The 26,226-nt window shown below is 44.8% G+C and overlaps 1 protein-coding gene and 1 long non-coding RNA gene across 2 annotated transcripts; both read left to right on the forward strand.

The window, feature by feature from the left end:
• The first annotated feature begins 4,989 nt into the window (after positions 1-4,989).
• Positions 4,990-17,116, forward strand: DPPA2 (developmental pluripotency associated 2). The gene is made up of 7 exons (XM_050781418.1): positions 4,990-5,212; positions 5,396-5,441; positions 7,249-7,396; positions 10,338-10,498; positions 10,589-10,642; positions 11,375-11,636; positions 16,917-17,116. Exons 1-7 carry the CDS (start codon positions 5,199-5,201, stop codon positions 17,114-17,116), a joined length of 885 nt encoding a protein of 294 aa, XP_050637375.1. The 5' UTR covers positions 4,990-5,198.
• Positions 17,117-17,548: 432 nt separating this feature from the next.
• Positions 17,549-25,234, forward strand: LOC126947832 (uncharacterized). The gene is made up of 2 exons (XR_007723212.1): positions 17,549-17,620; positions 25,018-25,234. It is a non-coding gene; the product is annotated as an uncharacterized LOC126947832 (long non-coding RNA).
• The last annotated feature ends 992 nt before the right edge of the window (positions 25,235-26,226 follow it).

Below are 26,226 nucleotides of genomic sequence, written 5' to 3' on the forward strand. Positions count from 1 at the left end.
CATGCCACTGTACTCCAGCCTGGGCGACAGAGCTAGACTCAGTCTCGAGAAAACAACAACAACAAAACCTTTAGCATTGATTGAGCTTCTCTTATGAGCCAGATAGAGTGCAAGGCTCTGGGAGACCAAAGGTGATTGAAACCTACCTGGCCATTGCTGTCATAGAACCTGCTAATTGAGGAGATGAAATTACCCTAAGATTCCAAATATGTACAGAATTACAGATTCCAAATATGTACGGAATTACAGATTCCAATGATTTTTCTTAAAAGGACTAGAGTGAGAGAATGACAAGAGGAATCGCTTTTAGGGTTACTCTTAAGAAATGCATTTAAGCGGCCAGGCGCAGTGGCTCAAGCCTGTAATCCCAGCACTTTGGGAGGCCGAGACGGGCGGATCACAAGGTCAGGAGATCGAGACCATCCTGGCTAACACGGCGAAACCCCGTCTCTACTAAAAACACAAAAAATTAGCCGGGCGAGGTGGCGGCGCCTGTGGTCCCAGCTACTGGGGAGGCTGAGACAGGAGAATGGCGGGAACCCGGGAGGCAGAGCTTGCAGTGAGCTGAGATCTGGCCACTGCACTCCAGCCTGGGCGACAGAGCGAGACTCCGTCTCAAAAAAAAAAAAAAAAAAAAAATGCATTTAAGCTTGGCTGGGCGCGGTGGCTCACACCTGTAATCCCAGCACTTTGGGAGGCCGAGGCGGGCGGATCACGAGGTCAGGAGATCGAGACCATCCTGGCTAACACGGTGAAACCTCGTCTCTACTAAAAACACAAAAAAGCCGGGCGTAGTGGCGGGCGCCTGTAGTCCCAGCTACTCGGGAGGCTGAGGCAGGAGAATGGCGTGAACCCTGAAGGCGGAGCTTGCAGTGAGCCGAGATCGGGCCACTGCACTCCAGCCTGGGCGACACAGAGAGACTCCGTCTCAAAAAATAAAACAAAAAATAAAATGAAAAATAAGAAGTGCATTTAAGCTTAAAGAATGAGGCGTCAGATGAGTGAAGAGGGACAGAAATAACATTTTTCTTAAAAACTTAAAATAGCAGGCTGGGTGTGGTGGCTCACACCTGTAATCCTTACACTTTGGGAGACCTACGGGGGAGACTGCTTGAGCCCAGGAGAGACAAGCTTGGGCAACATAGTGCGACCCCGTCTCTACAAAAAAGTAAATTTAGACAGGCGTGGTGGCACATGCCTGTAGCCATGGCTACTCAGGAGGCTGAGGTGGGAGGATCTCTTGAGCCCAGCAGGTAAAGGCTGTAGTGAGCTGTGGTCGCACCACTGTACTCCAGCCTGGGCAACAGAAACTAGAACAGACTAAAGGGTAAAACAAGTAAAACTGGCAAAATTCAAATAGGAAACTATAGGAAATTCACACAATTATTTCAACAGTAACAACAACAACAACAAATTGTAAGAAGTAAGAAGTGGAAGCTGCATGTGATGGCATGTGCCTGTAATCCCAGCTACTCAGGAGGCTGAGGCAGGAGGATTGCTTGAGCCCAGGAGTTCAAGCCCAGCCTGTGTAACATAATGAAACCCTGTCTCCATATAATGAATAAATAAATAAAAACAGATGTAGATAACTTATAAAGAAAAATTTAAGACATATTTCAATTTATCACAGAGCTTGATTGGACGCTGATTCAAACAGATTGCTCAAAAAAGAAAATGAGGGAAGAGAAAAACATATAAGATAAATGGAGTTTTTTTTTGGAGATCCACCACCTGGGTTCAAGCAATTCTCCTGCCTCAGCCCCCACCAGTAGCTGGAACTACAGGCGCGTGCCACCATGCGTCGCTAATTTTTGAATTTTCAGTACAGACGGGGTTTCTCCATGTTGGCTGGCTGGTCTCAAACTCCTGACCTCAGGTGATCCACCCGCCTTGGCCTCCCAAAGTGCTGGGATTACAGGTGTGAGCCATAGTGCCCGGCCAGATAATTGGAGTTTTGAATACTGCTGGATATTTGAACATAACATATATTTGAATACTTTGATAATATTAAATAGTGATTTTTAAAATTATGTTTAGATGTAAAAAGGATATCGTAGTTATAATAGGAACAAAGTTTTTCCCCCCCCGGATTTATTTATTTATTTATTGAGACAGCCTCACTGCAGCCTCCGGCTCCTGGGCTGATGAGATCCTCTGACCTCAGCCCCCTGAGTAGCTAGGACCACAGTCATGTCCCACCACATCCACATGCCCAGTTATTTTATTTTTATTTTCTTTTTTTTTTTTTTTTTTGGTAACAATGAGATCTCACTATGTTGCCCAGGCTGGTCTCATACTCTCAGGTTCAAGTGTTCCTGCCACCTCAGCCTCCTGACGTGCTGAGATTACAGGTGTGAACCATGGCACCGGCCTTTTCCCTGAATTTATGAATGAAATCATAGGCGATCTGGATTTGCTTCAAAATAACCCATGGAGAAGGAATGGACGGCAATTGAGATGAAACCAGACTGGCTGTAAGTAAATTATTGTTGTCTACTTTTGTACATGTTTGAACTTTCCCATACTAAAACATTCTCAAAAAGCTGGGCAAAAAAACCCAGGAAAACAAATAAGATGACCTTTGTTTTCGTTTTTGTGACAGTCTCTCTCTGTCGCCCAGGCTGGAGTGCAGTGGCTTGATCCTGGCTCACTGCAACCTTCACCTCCTGGGTTCAAGCGATTCTCGTGCCTCAGACTCCGGGGTAGCTAGAATTACAGACATGCACCACCATGCCCGGCGAATTTTTGTATTTTTAGTAGAGACGGGGTTTCGCCAAGTTAGCCAGGCTGGTCTTGAACTCCTGACCTCAGATGTTCCGTCTGCCTCAGCCTCCCAAAGTGCTGGGATTACAGGCGTGAGCCAACGCGCCCGGCCTAAAATGATTATATTGCAAAAAATGCAATGAAGGGCCGGGCGCGGTGGCTCAAGCCTGTAATCCCAGCACTTTGGGAGGCCGAGGCGGGTGGATCACGAGGTCAGGAGATCGAGACCATCCTGGCTAACATGGGGAAACCCCGTCTCTACTAAAAATAAAAACTAGCCGGGCGTGGTGGCGGGCGCCTGTAGTCCCAGCTACTCGGAGGCTGAGGCGGGAGAATGGCGTGAACCCGGGAGGTAGAGCTTGCAGTGAGCCGAGATCGCGCCACTGCACTCCAGCCTGGGCGACAGAGCGAGACTCCGTCTCAAAAAAAAAAAAAAAAAAAAAAAAAAAAAAAAAAAAAATGCAATGAAGAAAAGAAAACATGGTAATGAAATGGTCTTTCCACTCGAAATCCTGTCCCTACCTAAGGCATTAGGATCAGCTCAGGCCATTAGGTCAGCTTTCCTCTAAATTGCCCATTAAAAGCAACAGGGGCCACACCCAACCGGGTAGGCGGAATGCTTTTCTGTCTGCATCTTAGAGGGCTGCATTCAGGTTCCATCCTGGAAGGGAGGAGCCGGAATTCCAATCATTATCTGCCGTTGACTGCCTGTCTCCAAAGCCCTTTGTTTATATCCTGATTTAGCTAACGCTTCCAGACTTCAGGAGTTGAAGAATCATCCAGAGGGCTGGGCGTGGCGGTGCAGGCCTGTAGTCCCACCCACTCCGAAGGCTGCGGAGGGAGGATCACTCGAGTCTGGGAACTCAGGCAGGAATTCAAGACTAGCCTGGGCAACGCAGTGAGGCCCCCTACCCACATCCTCTCTGTCCCCGCAATCCCCTTCCGCCCCAGGTCTCATCTCTACAAAACATTTAAATGTTGGCGGGCTGGAGTGTGGGGGGAGGGGCAGGGGTGGGACGCCATGGGCTGAGGTGGGAAGATCGCTTGAGTCCAGGAGGTCGAGGCTGCAGTGAGCTATGATCGCGCCCCCGCACTCCAGCCTGGGCTACAGAGCCTGTCTAAAAAATAAAAAAAGAAAAAATTACCTGGAGGGCTTGTGGAAGCACAGATTCCTCAGCTCCTCAGCCACACCCTCCAGGATCTGATTCAGGATGTCTCCGGTGGTGGGGTGGGGCCTCAATTTATTTTTCCAATCAGTTCCTCAATAAACTAAAGCTGAGCCTTTTCAGGCTACACTTTTTTTCTTTTTTAAAATTATTTACTTTTTTTTTTCCATAGAGACGAAGTCTCACTATATTGCCCAGGCTGGTCTCGAACTTCTGGACTCAAGTGATCCTCCTTCCTCGGCCTCCCAAAGGCCTCCCAAAGGATGACAGGCGTAAGCCACCACGCCAGGTCCAGACTATATTTTGAATGTATTATACTACTAACTTAAATGGACCATGGTCACCCTGGGTTCTGAGATTAATGGACCAAATCATTTTCCCAGGGACAGAGAAAGCCCATTGTAAAGGTACTTGGTTGTCAGTGCTGCCATATTATTTGTGAATGAAATTTCTTTTAGTTGCTCTGGCTTCTTAGAGTGACCTCTGAGAACATCTGCGTCATATTTTGCCACATTCTGCGTCCAACATTAGGCTCCAGTAATTCCTAAGTGCATCCGTTCCGTCTGCCTTCATTACTCCACCACTTGCCTTAGTGTTTTGGTTCTTGTTGCTATTCTGAACAATCAAATCCTTCTCCTCTAACCAGCTCAATATTATTGCAGGCTTAATATTTGTATTTAGAACTAGATTGAAGAGATTATGTTATCCAACCCCCACAGTTTAAATCTGGGGTCTTTCAGTGAGTAACATACCCACAGGCATAAATCAGGTATAAAATACCTGCCTAAAATGCTCTGAATCTTTTTTCCATTCCCTTCATAATAAGTAATTTATTACCAATATCGTCCTATAACTGTTCTCAAACATTCTGTTCATTCCATTGGAACTTGTCAACAGGTGTTTGTCATTTTCAGTTTTCTTTCAAGTTTCACCTATTTTTTTTCTTCTTTCTTTCCTTCTTTCACTTTTTGAGACAGTCTCGCGAAGCTGGAGAGCAGTGGCGCGATCTCGGATCGCTGTAGCCTGCGTCTCCTGGGCTCAAGCAGTCCTCCCACCACCCCCTCCCGAGTAGGTGGGATTACAGGCGCGCTACAACGCCCGCCTAATTTTTGTGTTTTTTCGTAGAGACGGGGGTCTCGCCATGTTTCTCAGGCTGATCTCGAACTCCTGGACTCAAGCGATCCGTCCCCCCCGGGCCTCCCAAAGTGCTGGGATTACAGGCATGAGCCATCGCGCCCCGCCTAATTTTTAAAAAAACATCACCACCGAATGGACAAGACAGGGTATAAAATTGATAAAATTATCCCATTACCAGAAAATGAGGGGGGGGGGGAAAAGGAGGAAAGGAAAACAGAGCTCAACTGGGTAACAGGAAGTAGAAGGAGACATTTGCTTATAAAAGGAGAAAGCAGGTTAAGAGAAGTAAACTACCATATCCTTAACATTGCTGTCCTTGCCTACCCCAGGGTGTTGCTGAAAATGTCAGACGCAAATTTGGATAGCAGCAAGAAGGTAAGTTTTGTTCTAATAGAATTACTTTTCTCACAGTCCCTTTTCAGAGTCTTTCTAGGTCTCCCTTATGTTTCTGTTTTGCCACAAATCTTTATTCCTGGATGTAAGAAACCTCCATCTTGAAACCTCCTCCTCTTTGCAAATGGATTGTTAGTTTTCTTTCATGTGATTATGCTTTTATGTGCATTTGGATGAGAGTAAAAAGAAGTAAGATTTTCTCCGCCAAGTCCAAAGGAAAGTATTTCTCTGGTAGGAAAGACGAGAAGTGCTATAGCTGGACAAGATAAAAATGGTAAATACATAAATATGGCATGGATAATAATATTAGAGAAAACATAATTAAAAATAAAAAATAATTTTTTTTAAAAACTAAAGTAAAAAGAAAGTGAAGGCGGTAATGTGGATAAAGTCATAAAGTGACCAATTGGTTACTTTCTCTTGGAGTAGGAAATATGTACTCCCAGTGGCCTTAGTACCAAATGAGTTTCCAGATTAGGCTTGGGTAGTCCTGGCCCTATGAGAAACTAGAGAAGGTATCATAGTGTATTTATAGGCGCCACTGTTCCAGTCCTCTGGCTAAAGGACTGAATTGGCCAATATTAGCTATATAATTATGGGGAAGTCACATAGCTGCTTTGAGCCCCTGCTTTTCTCTGTAATAGAGTAACGTTCCTAAATAATGTCAGTGTTATTTTGAAGTCAACTAAGAGTAATGGGAAGTCATTGAAGAGGTTAAATAGGAGACAGGAGTGTGGCATCAGCACTAGAAGAGAATATTGCAATAGTACTGGAATGGAGTTTATTCACCCTTGGATTTGAGAAGAAAAGCTAACTTCAGAACCATACTCAAACCTGTGTTACTCTATGGCATTGCTCATTTAGTTTTCTCATTTGTAAAGCAGGAAAATTAATCAATTACTACAAGTATACCATGAGAATTAAATTTGAGAAATACAGAAAGCACCTAGCACAGTGCCTGTGTACTGTAGAGAACCAGTAAATGTTAGTTGCTTTCTGTCTACCTGCTTTCCTACTTAATCTTTCATTCATCAGATCATAAAAACAACATTGAATGCCTCCTCTGTGTTGGGTGCTGTGTTTCTGTGAAGGCAACAGAGAGTAAAACAGATACCCTCCCCTCAGGTCTTGGAGCTGAAATGAGCCCAGTGGGGCTGGAGCTCAGAAAGCTCGGAGGTCATGAGCTGGAGAGGCAGGCAGGGACCAGACTGTTGGAGAATTTGTAAGCTACACAGCTCTGTGAGCTAATTTGAGTTTTGTCATTAACCAGAATAACAATGACAAGCCATTGAAGAATTTTTGACAAGCATGGAACAATCGGCGCAGAAATAGCAGAGTTACAGTGGATTTGGGGATAACAGGAGGTTATTGCTTGTGCTGTGAAATTTGATATGGGAATTGGGAATCTGGGGAATCATGTGATAGAAGATGGAAAGCCAGGAACACATTCCATACAGATTTAGGAGTTAATGAAAGTATTTTGTGTTTTGACTGATGAGGAGGAAGGCCCTGAGGGAAATAATTCTCTAAACCCAAGCCCTACCCTTCTATTTTCTCTTTCATTAACACCTACATGTAAATTGACTTTGGCCCATTTTTTTTTCCCATATTTCCTTTATTTAATAAAGGGTCTGCTAATCAACATCACATTCAAGGAATCTCAGTAATTCTTTTCTCCATCTACCTACTTACTGTCTTCTCAGTTCCTTATTCATTAGTTGTGCCTTGAAAGCAAGCAGTTCAGTTGTACTGCATCAAATGAGAATCAGTGACTGACTTCTCTTTCCAGAATTTCTTTGAGGAGGAAGTAGATGATGAGGAAAGTGTGATTTTGACACTGGTGCCGGTTAAAGATGACGCAAATATGGAACAAATGGAACCAAGTGTTTCTTCAACTTCTGATGTCAAACTGGAGAAGCCTAAGAAATACACTCAAGGTATGGGGACAGGGATTGCTCAGTTAGTTCCGCCTACAACTCTGGGAAGCCTAGGAAACAGTTAGGTTTGTCTTTCCTATCCTCTGATTATACAACACCCAGCTTAAATCTCACCTTGTTACTCTTAAGAAATTTTGCAAACTCTCATACTTCTCGCTTGCTGAGCCTGTTGTACTGCCATACTTTTATTTATTGGAGATGGAGTCTCACTGTGTCACCCAGGTTGGAGTGCAGTGGCGCAATCTTGGCTCACTGCAACCTCCACCTGCCGAGTTCAAGCGATTCTCCTGCCTCAACCTTCCAAGTCGCTGGGATTACAGGCGTGGGCCACCAAGCCCGGCTAATTTTTGTATTTTTAGTAGAGATGGGCTTTCACCATGTTGGCCAGGCTGGCCTTGAATTCCTGACCTCAGGTAATCTGCCCGCCTCAGCCTCCCAAAGTGCTGTGATTACAGGCATGAGCCACCACACTTGGCCTGTTCTGCCTTATTTTTAAGACACAAAATAAGCATGGGGAGCGCTTTGGGCAAAGAGTGCTCTTCTGGACCAGCTCAACATGAGTTCACATTCCCAACACATGAAGCTCAATCTCCTCTTCTGTAAAAACGAGATTAATACATATTTGCTTCCCACGAAGATTAAATAATTTTGAAAAATGTCTGGTATTTTGCTTAGCAAGTAATTATGAATCAAATATATATATATATATATATAGTAGCTCTTAAAATCATGACCCTTCGTATCTGTGCTCAGTGTCTCAGTGCTTCCTATAAAAGCATCAAATAAGTATTTTCTTTCTTTCTTTTTTTTTTTTTTTTTTTTTTTTTTTTTTTTGAGACGGAGTCTTGCTCTGTAGCCCGGGCTGGAGTACAGTGGCCGGATCTCAGCTCACTGCAAGCTCCGCCTCCCGGGTTTATGCCATTCTCCTGCCTCAGCCTCCGGAGTAGCTGGGACTACAGGCGCCCGCCACCTCGCCCGGCTAGTTTTTTTGTATTTTTAGTAGAGACGGGGTTTCATGGTGTTAGCCAGGATGGTCTCGATCTCTTGACCTCGTGATCCACCCGTCTCGACCTCCCAAAGTGCTGGGATTACAGGCTTGAGCCACCGCGCCCAGCCATTTTCTTTCTTTTTTTTAAAAAAATTTTTCTGGAGATGGAGTTTCATTCTTGTTGCCCAGGCTGGAGTGCAATGGTGTGATCTTGGCTCACTGCAACCTCTGCCTCCTGGGTTTAAGCGATTCTCCTGCCTCAGCCTCCCTAGTACCTGCGATTACAGGCACTCACCACCACGCCCAGCTAATTTTTGTATTTTTAGTAGAGACAGTGTTTCACTATGTTGGCCAGGCTGGTCTCGAACACTTGACCTTGTGATCCACCTGCCTCGGCCTCCCAAAGTGCTGGGATTACAGGCATGAGCCACTGCGCCCATGGCTTGTTTTGTTTTGTTTTGAGACAGGGTCTCGCTCTGTCACCCAGGCTGGAGTGCAGTGGTGCGATCTCAGCTCACTGCAACTTCCACCTCCCGGGTTCAAGTGATTACATGCCTCAGCCTCCTGAGTAGCCGGGACTACAGGCATGTGCCACCGTGCCTGGATAATGTTTGTATTTTTTGTAGAGACAGGGTTTCTCCATGTTGGCCAGGTTGGTCTTGAACTCCTGGCCTCAAGTAATCAGCCCTCCTCGGCCTCCCAAAGCACTGGGATTGTAGGTGTAAGCCATCATGCCCGGCCTCAAACCTATGTTTGGATTCTAAATTCTGTGTTTCTTTTATGCTACATATAGCAGCCTGTTATTTTCTGTTGCCCTCAACAACCAACTGAATAGAACATTATGTTGGCTTTATCCTCCAAAATGTCTAGATTTTGGAGCACAAAATATCAGCTCTCCCTATAGAAAACAAAGAAACCACCACGTTGTCTATCCCCAGTCAACAATGGTCCACATCATTCTGTCAGCCTGAATCATTTTTCTCTACAGCTCCCCATCTCACCTCACTCTGCTTAGCTCTAACACATCATTATTTACTTCATCTTGAAATCCTCATTATTGACCCAGAAGATAAAATCCTTCTGAAAATACTTATTTGGGCTGGTCACAGGGGCTCACGCCTGTAATCCCAGCACTTTGGGAGGCCAAGGCGGGTAGATCACCTGAGGTCAGGAGTTTGAGGCCAGCCTGGCCAGTATAGTGAAACATTGTCTCTACTAAAAATACGAAAATTAGCTGGGCATGGTGTTGCGTGCCGGTAGTCCCACCTACTTGGGAGGCTGAGGCAGGAGAATTGCTTGAACCTGGGAGGCGGAGGTTGCAGTGAGTTGAGATTGCGCCACTGCACTCCAGCCTGGGCAACAGAGCGAGACTCCATCTCAAAGAAAAACCAACAACAACAAAACAAAGAACAAAAAGAAAACATAGGTTTGAGTCCCAAGTCTGCTGTTGTAATGGGCAAGTCTTTAAATACCTGAATCTGTTACCTCATTTTTTTTTTTTTTTTTTTGAGATAGAGTCTCACTGTGTTTCCCAGGCTGGAGTGCAGTGGCACAATCTCAGCTCACTGCCGCCTCCACCTCCTGGGTTCAAGCAATTCTCCTGCCTCAGCCTCCTGAGTAGCTGGGACTGCAGGTGTGCACCACCATGCCCAGCTAATTTTTCTGTTTTTTGTAGAGATGGGGTTTTACCATGTTGGCCAGGCTGGTTTCTATCTCCTGACCTCAAGTGATTTGGGCGAATCACTTGTGATTCACATCAGCCTCCCAAAGTTCTGGGATTATAGGTGTGAGCCTGTTACCCGGCCTTGTTAGCTCATTTTTAATGTGAGAAATAAAATTTGATAAGTATATATGCAAATTGCATTGTGAAAAATGTAAAAAGATATTTGTAAAATTTTAAAAGAATCTTGCCAACTTTCAATTATTACTACTTTGGTTCCATTCTTTTCTTAGGTCATCTACTTCAAACAAATGAACAATTTACAGCTCCGCAAAAAGCTAGATGCAAAACACCAGCCCCTCCCTTGCCAACCATTTTGCCTCCCATTAATAAGGTGTGTCGGGACACCTTGCGGGACTGGTGTCAACAACTCGGTTTGAGTACTAATGGCAAGGTTAGTACACTTGGGTGAATGTCTGCTGCCTGGAATAACTGTGGGAATCTTTGTTAACTTTTAACTTTATTTCTCTCTTCATTTCCTAAGAAAATCGAAGTTTATCTGAGGCTCCATAGGCATGCTTACCCTGGACAACAGCAAGTGAGTAATGAGTGTGTTGATGGTGTGAAGGTGGGTTCTGATCATGATTTTTCCGGTCCCTACCCAGGCACCATTTCTATATGTTGTACCTCTAAGGCAGGGTTTCTTAATTGTGGCATTATTGACATTTCGGAACAAATAAGTTTTTGTTTGTTTTGGGGCCTGCTCTGTACCTTGTCGGATGTTTTGCAGCATCCCCAGCCTCTACCAACTGGATGTCAGTAGCAACCTTTCCTCCCCCTGCACAGGTTCAACAACCAAAAATTTCTCCCAGTGGAGAATTTGCGGTTTATGGGAACTAATATTCCTAAACCCTTTCCACAATGACATACTTGTTCAGGTCAGTACAAAGAATAATAAAATTGGCTGGTCACGCCTGTAATCCCAGCACTTTGGGAGGCCGAGGTAGGTGGATTACCGGAGGTCGGGAGTTTGAGACCAGCCTGACCAACATGGGGAAACCCTATCTCTACTAAAAATACAAAATTAGCCAGACGTGGTGGCATATGCCTATAATCCCAGCTACTAGGGAGGCTGAGGCAGGAGAATCGCTTGAACCTGGGAGGCAGAGGTTGCGGTGAGCCAAGATCGTGCCATTGTACTCCAGCCTGGGCCACAAGAGCGAAGCTCCGTCTCAAAAATAAAAATAAAAAAAAAGAATAATAAAATTGACCCAAAAGTCCTTACAGCTCTAGTGGTTTACTGAATACTCATCATGAATTTCATTTGCAGGATATGCCTGAAATGTCACAAGAGACCAGATTACAGCGATGTTCGAGGAAACGCAAGGCAGCGACCAAGAGAGCAAGGCTTCAGAAATGTTATGAGGTGAAAGAGAGAGCGGAAGAGACTAATACAGTTGAAGTGATAACTTCAGCACCAGGAGCCATGTTGGCATCATGGGCAAGAATTGCTGCAAGAGCTGTTCAGCCTAAGGCTTTGAATTCATGTTCCATTCCTGTTTCTGTTGAGGCCTTTTTGATGCAAGCCTCTGGTAAGATCAACCTTAAAGTGTGAGTCCCACTCCAGAGGACGAGGTTAACTTTTTTTTTTTTTTTTTTTTTTTTTTTTTTTTTTTTTTTTTTTTTTTGTGACGGAGTCTCGCTCTGTCGCCCAGGCTGGAGTACAGTGGCCGGATCTCAGCTCACTGCAAGCTCCGCCTCCCGGGTTTACGCCATTCTCCTGCCTCAGCCTCCCGAGTAGCTGGGACTACAGGCGCCCGCCACCTCGCCCGGCTAGTTTTTTTTTTTTGTATTTTTTAGTAGAGACGGGGTTTCACTGTGTTAGCCAGGATGGTCTCGATCTCCTGACCTCGTGATCCGCCCGTCTCGGCCTCCCAAAGTGCTGGGATTACAGGCTTGAGCCACCGCGCCCGGCCGAGGTTAACTTTTAGTAGTCCAAGACCAAAACGTGGTCAAAGGGAAGGCGTTTGCTAAAATATCTGAAGATTAGAAATTGGATTCACATAGGACATCTCTCTTTCATCCGTCATATTGATGGATGAATATGACCAAGACCACACCATTGCACTCCAGCCTGCACTCCAGTCATGTTTTGTCTGGATGGGTCTCTAAGTCAGGTGACTAAGTAGTGGCCCTTTTCCATCACTAAGCAGAATTCCAAGGTGGGAAGAAAGCATAGCCCGATAATCTTGGACCACAGTCTGAGGTCTTCCCCTTTTCTTTCTCTCTTCCTTAAGGCATGTATGACATAGTGAGTAAGAGGAATGTGTTGGTTCAAATTCTTGCTTTACCATTTCCTAGATATGTGACATTGGCAGGTTACTTACTTTAAACCTTAATATCCTGTTTGTTTGTTTGTTTGTTTTTTGAGATGGAGTTTCACTCTTGTTGCCCAGGCTGGAGTGCAACGGTGCGATCTTGGCTCACTGCAACCTCTGCCTCCCAGGTTCAAGCAATTCTGCCTCAGCCTCCCAAGTAGCTGGGATTACAGGCACCTGCCACCATGCCCAGCTAATTTTTTGTATTTTTAGTAGAGACGGGGTTTCACTATGTTGGCCAGGCTAGTCTCGAACTCCTGACCTCAGGCGATCCACCGGCCTCGGCCTCCCAAAGTGCTGGGATTACAGGTGTGAGCCACCGCTCCCGGCCAAGTATTCTGTTCTATGAAATGAAGATATACCTATGTCATAGAATCGTAGTGGCTGAGCGTGGTGGCTCACTACAGGCCCAGCACTTTGGAAGGCGGAGGTGGGAGGATTGCTAGAGCTCATGAGTTAGAGACCAGCCTGGGTAACATGGCGAAATCCCCTCTCTACAAAAACTACAAAAAAAAAAAAAAAAAAAAAAAAAGCCAGGCATGGTGGTGTGTGCCTGTAGTCCCAGCTTCTCAGGAGGCTGGGGTGGGAGAGTGGCTTGAGCCCAGAAGGTGGAGGTTGCAGTGAGCTGAGATTGTGTCATGGCACTCCGGCCTGACAGACAGATCCAGACCCTGTCTTTAAAAAAAAAAAAAAAATGTTGGCCAGTTGCACTGGCTCTTGCCTGTAATCCCAGCACTTTGAGAGGCCAAGTAACGTGAATCACCTGAGGTCAGGAGTTTAAGATTGGCCTGGCCAACATGATGAAACCGCGTCTCTACTAAAAATACAAAAATTAGCCAGGTGTGGTGGCACGTGGCTGTAATCCCAGCTACTCGGGAGGCTGAGGCAGGAGAATCGCTTGAACCCAGGAGGCGGAGGTTGCAGTGAGCTGAGATGGCGCCACCGCATTCCAGCCTGGGCAACAAGAGCAAAACTCCATCTCAAAAAAAAAAAAAAAAAAAAGTGACATTTATATGAGACACAGAACTTGGCGTGTTGAAATCAGGCAATAATAATTAAACGGTTTGGGGTCCTTGTCCGCTAAGAAATCTTTTTTGCTTTTTGAGACACAGTTTCAAAGACACCACGCCCAGCTAATTTTTGTATTTTTAGTAGAGATGGGTTTCACTGTGTTAGCCAGGATGGTCTCGATCTCCTGATCTGGTGATCTGCCCGCCTCGGCCTTCCAAAGTGCTGGGATTACAGGCATGAGCCACTGCCATGTTGGTCAGGCTGGAGTGCAGTGGCACGATCTTGGCTGACGGCAACCTCTACCTCCCATGGTCAAGCGATTCTTGTGTCTCAGCCTCCTGAGTAGCTGGGATTACAGGCATGTGCCATCATGCCCGGCTAATTTTTGTATTATTAGTAGAGATTGGGTTTCACCATGTTGGCCAGGCTGGTCTTGAACTCCTGACCTCAAGTGATCCACCCTTCCGAAGTGTTGGGATAACAGACGTGAGTCACTGCACCAGACCCTCTAAGAAATCGTTTTTTTTTTTTTTTTTTTTTTTTGAGACGGAGTTTCACTCTTGTTGCCCAGGCTAGAGTGCAATGGCATGATCTTGGCTTACCGCAACCTCTGCCTCCCAGGTTCAAGCGATTCTCCTGCTTCAGCCTCCTGAGTAGCTGGGATTACAGTCATGCGCCACCACGCCTGGCTAATTTTTTTTTTTCCCCCCAGTAGAGACGAAGTTTCTCCGTGTTAGTCAGGCTGGTCTCGAACTCCCAACCTCAGGTGATCCGCCTGCCTTGGCCTCCTAAAGTGCTGGGATTACAGGCATGAGCCACTGCACCCAGTGCCCTCTAAGAAATCTTGAGGAGGGCCAGGTATGGGGGCTCACGCCTGTAATCCCAGCACTTTGGGAGGCTGAGGCGGGTGGATCACTGGAGGTCAGGAGTTCAAGACTAGCCTGACCAACGTGGAGAAACCCTGTCTGTACTAAAAATACAAAAAAGTTAGCCGGGTGTGGTGGCGCATGGCTATAATACCAGCTACTTGGGAGGCTGAGGCAGGAGAATCGCTTGAACCTGGGAGGCGGAGGTTGCAGTGAGCCGAGATTATGCCATTGCACTCCAGCCTGGACAACAGGAGCGAAACTCCATTTCAAAAAAAAACAAAAACAAAAAAAAACAAAAAAAAGAAATCTTGAGGATAACTTAACTCCACTTTTCCCCAACTCCTGCTTTTCTTTTCTTGCTATTGCTTTTATTTCCAGGGTCTGCTATCTGAAGTCACCTTCCGTTTTGGCTTGAATCCTTTTCTTCCTCCCCCATCTTCCAATTTCCAGAACTATTCTAGATCCTGTTTTACTCCGGCTAACTAGTATGGTAGGCCATATTATTCGTCATACAAGGAAACCAACCAGAAGGAAGACCTAAAGCTAAAATTGGCGTATCCTCTGCTCTTCAAGCTATGTTCCTTTATGTGGGGACAGTGGACACCTTTTAATAATTTGTAGAAAAGGCATTGTCTAGCCATAAAGCTGCGTGCCTGGGGGCACTGCCTTCCCAAAGATGACACCTCTAATTTTTATTAATATGCTGTATGAGTTACTATTATCCCACAGTGACTTATCATTTTATATTTCTCTTCATTCTGCAATTGTTAAGCATCTGCTATGGTCCAGAGGTATGTCTAGCTGCTAGGTATATACTGTGTAAACACACACGTGTTCTCTTGTTTTACAGTCTAATTGGGGAGCTATCACGGTACATATACTGCTTATTTACAGATATTTAAGTTCACTGTGACTGCTCCTTTCCCTCAATTTCAGATGTTCCATAAGTGTACCACTTATTTTCTTGCAAATATCCCATCTCCCTAATTAAATTGTTCCGTACACTTTTAAACAGATACTTGTCTGTCTCCTGTAGCTGAGGCAGTACAATGCAGTGGTTAGATAAATGAGCTGTAAGTCATTCAGAATGCTGACTTTCTCTCAATTTCAGACGTTCCATAAGGGTACCGCTTGTTTTCTTGCAAATATTGCATCTCCCTACTGAAATTGTTCCTTACACTTTTCTTTTTTTTTTTTTTTTGAGATGGAGTTTCACTCTTGTTGCCCAGGCTGGAGTGCAATGGTGCCATCTCAGCTCACTGCAACCTCTGCTTCCCAGGTTCAGGCAATTTTTCTGCCTCAGCCTCCTGAGTAGCTGGGATTACAGGTGCGCACCACCACACCCAGTTAATTTTGTATTTTTAGTAGAGATGGAGTTTTGCCATGTTGGTCAGGCTGGTCTCGAACTCCTGACCTCGGGTGATCCACCCACCTAGGCCTCCCAAAGTGCTGGGATTACAGGCGTGAGCCACCACACCCAGCCTGTTCATTACACTTTTATTTATTTATTTATTTATTTATTTATCTTTATTTATTTTTTTGAGACGGGTCTTGCTCTGTTGCCCAGGCTGGAGTACAGGGGTGCAATCTCGGCTCACTGCAACCTCCGCCTCCCGAGTTCACGCCATTCTCCTGCCTCAGCCTCCTGAGTAGCTGGGACTATGGGCGCCTGCCACCACGCCTGGCTAATTTTTGTATTTTTAGTAGAGATGGGTTTTACTGTGTTAGCTGGGATGGTCTCGATTTCCTGACCTCATGATCTGCCCGCCTCGGCTTCCCAGAGTGCTGGGATTACAGGCGTGAGCCACCGTGCCCAGCCTCCTTACACTTTTAAACAGACGCTTGTCTGTTTCCTATAGCTGAGGAAGTACAATGTAGTGGTTACATAAATGGCCTATAAGTCAGTCAGAATACCTGGATCCATGACTTGGCTCTGGGTAACGTATGATATTTAACACCATAAGCTTCAGTTATCTCACCTGTGAATAAGAAATAATAAGAAAAGCAAATAGAAGGTAAATATTAATAGTGAACTTAATAGTAAATGTATTAATACATGTAAACCACCTAGCAAAATACTGGACACAAAGCAAGCATTTCAAAATGGCAACCATTATTATTTATTTATTTATTTATTTTTTGAGATGGAGCTTTGCTCTCGTCACCCAGGCTGGAGTGCAGTGGTGTGATCTCGGCTCACCACAACCTCCGCCTTCTGGGTTCAAGCGATTATCGTGCCTCAGCCTCCCGAGTAGCTGGGATTACAGGCATGTACCACCACACCTAGCTAATTTTGTATTTTTAGTAGAGATGAGGTTTCTCCATGTTGGTCAGGCTGCTCTCGAACTCCCGATCTCAGGTGATCCTCCTGCCTCAGCCTCCCAAAGTGCTAGGATTACAGGTGTGAGCCACCGTGCCCAGCTGGCAACAGTTATTATTCTTTGTATTATGTAACTTGTGAAATTAGATCATAGTGTCATGTGGTGTACATTTTCATGCATCTCATTCAATTGATTTGTGAGCAGAATATAAAAGCAAATTCAAGAGTGACTTGCTGAGAGGTGTTGGGGTGCTATCTTGATTTTTGCTGTCTATGTTTGTTTTTCCTTTCCAGGTGTCAGATGGTGTGTGGTCCATGGCAGACTTCTCTCGGCAGACACAAAGGGTTGGGTACGCCTGCAGTTTCATGCAGGTCAGGCCTGGGTGCCTACCACTCGCAGGAGGATGATTTCTCTCTTCTTGTTACCTGCCTGCATTTTCCCATCCCCAGGCATAGAAGATAATATGTTATGCCCCGACTGTGCTAAGAGGTAACCCTTATGTATCTTGTTAAGCATGGTACACGGAAAAGTAGGTGTATAAGCCGGGCGCGGTGGCTCACGCCTGTAATCCCAGCACTGTGGGAGGCCGAGGCGGGCGGATCACGAGGTCAGGAGATCCAGACCATCCTGCCTAACATGGTGAAACCCCGTCTCTACTAAAAATACAAAAAATTAGCCGGGTGTGGTGGCGGGCGCCTATATTCCGAGCTTCTCAGGAGGCTGAGGCAGGAGAATGGCGTGAACTTGGGAGGCGCAGCTTGCAGTGAGCCGAGATCATGCCACTGCACTCTAGTCTGGGATTATAGGCGTGAGCCACCGCGCCCGGCCCAGAAGTGCATTCTTTATTTTATTGGTCATTTTAAAGGGATTGGTATGGAATGGTTTATCTTACTGTAGCACGTTTTCACAGTTCTTTTCTACTTGCCTTACAGGAATAAGAAGATGTTGAGAAGATTAATGACAGTAGAGAAGTAGCAGCAACCTGTTTGAATACAATGTAAGAGATCAGAATATGCCACCTCAAAATAAGTATTATTTTGATTTGAAGGCAGTTGAAAAGAGTCACATACAAGAGAAACTCTGCCTTCCCACTATTCACTAAAAAGCAGGACATAAATGTATCAAGGTCCCTTGTCCGCTGTCTACCAGGAAGCACAAATGGTGGCGCACCTGTAGATGACTTGTATCCCAATCATTGCTGTGCTGTGTCCTGACCATCCTTGGTACCTCCCGATGCCTTGAGTACTGACTTACTAAATATTTAGCTGTACAGAATACAATTTGGTTTTGTTTTAATTAATATAAATGAAAACTTGAGTGAAAAGTATAGAGTTCCCATGTATTCCCATGTACACGGTGCTTCACACCCCCTCCAGTTTCCTCTGTTACTAACTTGTGTTAGTGTGCTACATTTTTTACAATTGATGAGGCAGGGCTGGGCATGGTGGTGGTCACCTGTAGTCTCAGCTCCCTGGGAAGCTAAGTCAGGAGGATCATTTGCACCCAGGAGGAATTCAAGGTTGTAGTGCTCTGTGATCACACCTGTGAATTGCCATTGCACTCCAGCCTTCCCAACATAGTCTCAAAAAAAAAAAAAAAAAAAAAAAAAATTCATGCCTGTAATCCCAGCACTTTGGGAGGCTGAGGCGGGCAGATCACCTGAGGTCGGAAGTTTAAGACTAGCCTGAGCAACATGGAGAAACCCCATCTCTACTAAAAATACAAAATTAGCTGGGTGTGGTGGCGCATGCCTGTAATCCCAGCTACTCCGGAGGCTGAGGCATGAGATTTGCTTGAATCCAGGAGGCGGAGGTTGCGGTCAGCTGAGATCGTGCCATTGCATTCCAGCCTGGGCAACAAGAGCGAAAATCTGTCTCAAAGAAAAAACAACAAAAAAAAAACAACAAAAAAAACCACTAACGAGTCAATATTGATACATTATTCTTTTTACTTTATCTTTATCTTTTTTTTTTTTTTTTTTTTTGAGATGGGGTCTCATTCTTGTCACCCAGGCTGGAGTACAATGATGAGATCTTGGCTCACTGCAACCCCTGCCTCCCAGGTTCAAGCGATTCTCCTGCCTCAGCCTCCCAAGTAGCTGGGATTACAGGTGCACACCACCACACCCAGCTAAATGTTTTGTGTTTTTTTTTGAGACAGTCTCACTTTGTTGCCCAGGCTGGAGTGCAATGGGGTGATCTCAGCTGACTGCAGCCTCCACCTCCTGGGTACAAGCAATTCTGCTTCAGCCTCCTGAGTAGCTGGGATTACAAGCATGTGCCACCACACCTGGCTAATTTTTTTGTATTTTTAGTAGAGACGGGGTTTTACCATATTGGCCAGGCTTGTCTTTTTTTTTTTTTTTTTGAGACGGAGTCTCGCTCTGTCGCCCAGGCTGGAGTGTAGTGGCCGGATCTCAGCTCACTGCAAGCTCCGCCTCCCGGGTTCACGCCATTCTCCGGCCTCAGCCTCCCGAGGAGTAGCTGGGACTACAGGCGCCTGGCACCTCGCCCGGCTAGGTTTTTGTATTTTTTAGAGACGGGGTTTCACCGTGTTAGCCAGGATGGTCTCGATCTCCTGACCTCATGATCCGCCTGTCTCGGCCTCCCAAAGTGCTGGGATTACAGGCTTGAGCCACCGCGCCCGGCCTGGCCAGGCTTGTCTTAAACTCCTAATCTTGGGATCCACCTGCCTCGGCGTCCCAAAGTGCTGGGATTACAGGCGTGAGCCACCACACCCGACCCCCAGCCATTTTTTTTTTTTTATTTGTATGTTTAGTAGAGTCGGTTTCACCATTTTGGCCAGGCTGGTCTCGAACTCCTGACCTCAGGTGATCCACCTGCCTCAGCCTCCCAGTGCTGGGATTATAGGCGTGAGCCACCGTGCCCGGCCTCTTTTTCTTCTTTTTAAATTTGTTTATTTTTGAGATAGGATCTGCCTCTGTCACCCAGGCTGGAGTGCAGTGACACGATCTCAGCTCACTGCAACCTCCACCTTCCGTGTTCAAGCCATCCTCTCACCTCAGCATCCCAAGTAGCTGGGACTACAGATACACACCATCATGGCTGGCTATTTTTTTTTAACTTTTGGTAGAGGCCGGGTTTCACCATGTTGCTCAGGCAAACAGCCTGGTTCAAGACCATTGAACTTCTGAGCTCAAGCAATCCATCCTCCTCAGCCTTCCAAAGTGCAGGGATTACAGGCATGAGCCACTGTGCCTGGTTATTTTATTATTGTTGTGTTTTTTAAATTTGGTTTTTAGAGAGTCTTACTCTATCACCGGGCTGGAGTGCAGTGGCGCCGATCTTAGCTCACTGCAACCTCCGCCTCCAGGTTCAAGTGATTCTCCTGCCTCAGCCTCCTGAGTAGCTGGGATTACAGGGGTCTGCCACTAGGCCCAGCTAATTTTTTGTATTTTTCTAGTAGAGATGGGGTTTCGCCATGTTGACCAGGCTGGTCTTGAGCTCCTGACTTTGTGATTCACCCGCCATAGCTTCCAGAAGGGCTGGGATTACAGGTGTGAGCTACCATGCCCGGCTCTTTTTTTTTTTTTTTTTTTTTTGAGACGGAGTCTCACGCTGTTGCCCAGGCTGGAGTGCAGTGGCGCGATCTCGGCTCACTGCAAGCTCCGCCTCCTGGGTTCACGCCATTCTCCTGCCTCAGCCTCCTGAGTAGCTAGGACTACAGGCGCCCGCCACCGCGCCCGGCTAATTTTTTTTTTGTATTTTTAGTAGAGACGGGGTTTCACTGTGGTCTCGATCTCCTGACCTTGTGATCCGCCCGCCTCGGCCTCCCAAAGTGCTGGGATTACAGGCTTGAGCCACCGCGCCCGGCCATGCCCGGCTCTTTTATTATTTTTTTATAGAGATGGGGTCTCACCATGTTTCCCAGGCTGGTCAAACTGCTGGGCTCCAGCAGTCCTCCCACCTCAGGCTCCCCGAGTTCTGGGATTACAGACGGGAACCTCTACACCCAGTGGATACCTTATTATTAACTAAACTGTATAGTTCATATTAGGTTTTATTATTCATGTTGTACATTCTATGGTTTTGACAAATGTAAAATGACATTTATCTAACATAGTATCATACAGAATAATTTCACTACCTTAGAAATGTACCAATTCATCCCTCCCCCCAGGCCCATACACTGGAAACCACAGATCTTTTATTGTTGCCATAGCATTGCCTTTTTTTTTTTTTTTTTTTTTTTTTTTTTTGACTCAGTCACCCAGGCTGGAGTACAATGGTGCAATCGTAGCTCATTGCAGCCTTGAACTCCAGGCTCAAGGGATCCTCCTGGCCCAGCCTTCGCAGACACTGGGACTACAGGTGTGTGCCACTGTACCCAGCTAGTTTTGTTTTTTAATTTTTGGTAGAGACGGGTCTCACTGTGTTGGCGAGACTGGTCTCAAACTTCTGGCCTCAAGCCATCCTTCTGCCTTAGCCTCCCACAGTGCTGGGATTATAGGCATGAGCCAGTGTGCCTGGCCCATCATAGCTTTGCCATTTCCAGAATGTTGTGTATAGTTGGAATTATACAGTGTGTAGCGTTTTCATATTGGCTTTCACATAGCAATATGTAGTGAAGATTTCCTCCATGTGTTGTCATGGCCTGATAGCTCATTTCTGCCAAACTGTAAAAGTGGCTGTAGCATTTTACATTCCTACCAGCAATGAATGAGAGCTCTTGTTGCACCATATCCTTGTTAGTATTTCATATTGTTTGGATTTTAGCCATTCTAATAGATGTGCCATAGTATTTTTTTTTGGGTTTTTTTTTTTGTTTTTTTTTGTTTTTGTTTTTGTTTTTGTTTTGAGACAGAGTCTCCCAGAGAGTGAAGTTGCCCAGGCTGGAGTGCAGTGGTGTGATCTCAGCTCACTGCAACCTTTGCCTCCTGGGTTCAAGCAATTCTCCTGCCTCAGCCTCCCGAGTAGCTGGGACCACAGGCACACACACTACCATGCCTGGCTAATTTTTGTATTTTTAGTAGAGATGGGGTCTCGCCATGTTGGCCAGGCTGGTCTAAAACTCCTGACCTCAGGTGATCTGCCCACCTTGGCATCTGAAACTGCTGGGATTACAGGCATGAGCCACTGTGCCCAGCCAGCATCACATTGTTTTAATTTGGAATTCCCTAATGATATGAAGTAGAGCATCTCTTTTTATGTTTATTTGTCATCTGTATATCTTCCTTGATGTGGTGTTTTTTCAGGTCTTTTGTACAATGTTTATTTTTTAACTTATTTATTTTTTATTGAGAGAAGGTCTTGCTCTTTCACCCAGGCTGGAGTGCTGTGGTGCGATCATGGCTCACTGCAGCTTCTACTTTCTGGGCTCAAGCGAGATCCTCCCGTCTCAGTCTCCTACTGGGACTGCAGGTGCACATTATCACGCCTGGCTAATTTTTCTATTTTTTTTGTAGAGACGGGGTTTTGCCATGTGTCCCAGCTGGTCTGGAACTCCTGGCTCAAGTGATCCACCAGCCTCAACCTCTCAAAGTGCTAGGACTTTGCCTGGCCTTTTTGCACATTTTTTAATTGGGTTGTTTTATTATTGAGTTTTAAGAGGCCTTTGTATATTTTGAATAACTGCCCTCTACCAGATATATCTTTGGCAGATAATTTTCTCATTTCTTTCCTTCTTTTGAGACAACAGAGTTTTTGCTCTTGTTTTCCAGGCTGGAGTGCAGTGGCGCAATCTTGGCTTACCGCAACCTCTGCCTCCTGGGTTCAAACAATTCTCCTGTCTCAGCCTCCCAAGTAGCTGGCATTACACGCATGTGCCACCACGCCCAGTTAATTTTTCTATTCTTAGTAGAGACAGTGTTTCTCCGTGTTGGTCAGGCTGGTCTCAAAACTCCTGAGCTCAGGTGATCCATCTGCCTCAGCCTCCCACAGTCCTGGGATTACAAGCATGAGCCACTACGCCCAGCTTTCTTTCCTTCTCTTTAAATGTCACTTTACTCCCTTTTTGTTTGTAAGGTCTCCGAAGAGAAGTCCAATGTAATTCTTACCTTTGTTGCTTTGCAATTAAGGTGTTTTTTTCTCTTCAAGATTTTCTATGTGTCTTTGTTTTTCTGCAGTTTGAGTATGATATGCCTAGGTGCTGAATTTTTGGTGTTTATCTTACTTCCTGTCTTTGAGCTTCCTGGATCTGTGGTTTTGTATGTCATTAATTTTGGGATATTTTCAGTCATTGCTTCACAACTTTCTATTCCTTTCTCTCTTCTGGTATTTTCATTACATGTTGAAGCCTTTTTGTAATTGCCTCACAATTCTTGGATATTCAGTTCTGTCTTTTTAAAAAAATTTTTCATTTTGCTTTTTCAGTTTTGGAGGTTTCTATTGATACTTTTTTAAGCCCTCTGATTCTTTTGTTGGCAGTCCAGCTGTAGATGAGTCCATGAAGGCAGTTTTCATTTCTGTCAGTACTTTCTTCTAATTTCTATCATTTTATTTTGATTCTTAGAATTTCCATCTTCCCACTTGCATTACTCATTTGTTTTGTATCTTGTCCACTTTTTCTGTTAGAGCCCTTAGCATATTAATCAACACTGTTTTAAATTCCTAGTCTGGTAATTCCGATGTCTCTGTCATATCTTAGTCTGGATCTGAGGCTTCCTTTGTCTTCAAATCATGCTTTTTGTCTCTTTATATATATATGTGTGTGTGTGTGTGTATATACACATATATACACGTATATATACACACACACACATATATATGCTGTTTGTCTCTTTATATATCTATATATAAATATATTGTATCTGTATATATAGATATATACATATATGTATATGTTTATAAATCAGACTTGTATAAAAGAAAACCAGGGGCCTAGCATGGTGGTTCACACCTGTAATCCCAGCACTTTGGGAGACCGAGGTGGGTGGATCATTTGAGGTCAGGAGTTTGAGACCAGCCTGGCCAACATGGTGAGACCTCTGCCTCTACTAAAAATACAAAAATTAGCTAGGCATGGTGGCGGGCACCTGTATTTTTAGTAGAGACGATTGTACTTTTAGTAGAGATGAGGTTTCCCCATGTTGGCCAGGCTGGTCTCGAACTCCTGACCTCAGGTGATCTGCCTGCCTCAGCCTCCCACAGTGTTGGGATTACAGGCGTGAGCCATCGCACCCGGCCAATAATTTGTTCTTACTCCAAAAAGAAAATTATACAAATACCAAATGGAAACAATCTTAATTTTGTTACTTAAAATATTAATGTGAACAATTATTTAATTATTATAACGGATCAACGAATGGAGTTCTCAATTTGAATGGAATTTGGCAATAGCTTTCAAAACCTATGACATTTGTATCAAAACTAATAAACAGTTTTTTGGGTTTTTTTTGAGATGGAGTTTCGCGCTTGTTGCCCAGGCTGGTGTACAATGGTTCATTCTTGACTCACCGCAACCTCTGCCTCCTGGGTTCAAGCAGTTCTCTTGCCTCAGCCTCCCAAGTAACTGGGATTACAGGCATGCGCCACCACACCCAACTAATTTTGTATTTTTAGTAGAGACAGGGTTTCACCATATTGGCCAGGCTGTTCTTGAACTCCTGACCTCGTGATCTGCCCACCTCGGCTTCCCAAAGTGCTGAGATTACAGGCGTGAGCCACTGCGCCTGGCCAATAAACAGTTTTTTTTACAGAACCTTCTCAATTAAGGCTGATTTAGTAATTTTATCCTCTTAGTTTTCAGCTCTGTGCAGAAAGGGAAGAAGGACAGTTTAGGAAGATGTTATGGTCCAAGTAAGCACTTAAGCTCACCCTTTGCACTTAACTGCTTACATTTAGAACTCTGAGAGCTTGAGAATATGTGTGCTTGTGACCTGCAGTATATTCTGTGGAATTAAAACGAAGCTGTCCTGAACTCAGCCTATTGACGGCTAATGGCACAGTTGCCCAGTAGGCAGACTGTTTTAGAATGAGCCCAAACTTAAGGGAGAATAGAACAGAAAAATTTCCACATTATACGTCACGTGGAAGCCATCCCAGTTGAGTGCTTAGTTAGGCTTTCAGGTCAAAATAAAGGTAGAGCAAAATGCTATAACATCTGTCTTCTGAAAGTATCACTAATCAATGGTCTTCTAGTAAAAACATGTCTTGTCTAAAGACTGGCCTGAAGACCAACACAGGAATGGAAAACATGATATCATTAGTCTTTGAAATAACTAAGAAGGGGTCTAATTCAGTAACACAAAGGAAACCAATTCTGACTATACACTATTGTCTAGTATTTCCATCTGCCATTCTTTCTCTATTAAAAGTTACATTTGTTCCATTTCTTTTCCTATTGTAGTGCACAAAACACCCAACTCTTTTGACCCCAAACTCTGCGTATAGCTCAAAGCTGCTCTTAAATATACCATTTCAAATTTGCTTCTAGGTACTAAAGGAGGGATGTACTTTCAGACCATGTAACCTATTATGAAGGAATGGAAGAGGAGACAATATGAATGAATCCTCATGATCTACAAAACAAAATCATAGTGACTAGGACTCCACAGTGAAGATGGTTGACTAGTGACCCAGCCCCATCTAAAGAACCCCTTTCTGTAAGTCTGAAAACCCATTAAAATAAAGTCACTGCAATTGGCCTTGTATTCATTCAGTGTGTGTTAAGGATCCATCAAGAAATCAGACTGTCTCTGATGTTACAAACTGACTGTTGTTGGGGACACACAAATGAGAAGGACTGTAGACAGGACAGATAAGGGAGAGGTGCCAGACTCGAGCAAGGAAGGGATAAGAGTAAATGGGTCTGTCTAGACTTAACCCTAGAGACCAGGGTGAGAAGAAAAATGGTCTACATCTGTTAGTGGTTTCTATGTGCCAGGGGCTGGGTTAGAAGTGGGTAAAGAAAAAATAGAAAATGGCCCCGGCCCTTATATAATGTAAAGGATGGTAAAGAAGACTGATACTATACAGTGTACCTACGGAGATCCAACATTTACACAGAAAGAGACAAGGAGCCAAAAAGAAGCAGTACTAGAGGGGTGCTTCTATCATTGTGTGGTAAGGGAAAGACTTTCTAAATAAAGTCACATCTGAACTCGAAAAAGGAGCCATTCAGAAAACAGATTCAGTGAGACTAATAATTTGCCTAAGCAAAGAGAAAAAATACTTTTAGAATCCAGAATTTAAGTTGTCCTGATTCCAAGAAATCATAAGTTCTCTTTAATTGTTAACAGTTTCCTAGAAAGCAAATTTCTTGAGGCCAGAGGCATACATAGCGAGAGAGAGATGGAGTCTGCTCCGTCGCCCAGGCTGGAGAGCAGTGACTCAATCTCGGCTTACTGCAACTTCTACCTCCCAGGTTCGAGCAATTCTGTCTCAGCCTCCAGAGTAGCTGGGACTACAGGCACCTGCCACCACGCCCAGCTAATTTTTGTATTTTTAGTAGAAATGGGGTTTTACCTTGTTGGTCAAGCTGGTCTCGAACTCCTGACCTCAGGTGATCCACCCGCCTTGGCCTCCCAAAATGTTGAGATTACAGGCATGAGCCACCACACCCAGCCCAGAGGCTATAGTTTTATCACGCTATCTTAAATCTAACATAGTAAGACATTTGATCAATTATTATTGCATTGATGCA

The sequence above is a fragment of the Macaca thibetana genome, chromosome 2 (assembly GCF_024542745.1).
Source record: "Macaca thibetana thibetana isolate TM-01 chromosome 2, ASM2454274v1, whole genome shotgun sequence".
NCBI lineage: Eukaryota > Metazoa > Chordata > Mammalia > Primates > Cercopithecidae > Macaca > Macaca thibetana.

Excerpts from the sequence above, each read along its gene's own strand:
- DPPA2 (XM_050781418.1), top strand. Across the intron at positions 10,499-10,588 it reads GTTTGAGTACTAATGGCAAG|AAAATCGAAGTTTATCTGAG; the intron begins GTTAGTACACTT and ends TCATTTCCTAAG. Across the intron at positions 11,637-16,916 it reads CTTTTTGATGCAAGCCTCTG|GTGTCAGATGGTGTGTGGTC; the intron begins GTAAGATCAACC and ends TTTCCTTTCCAG.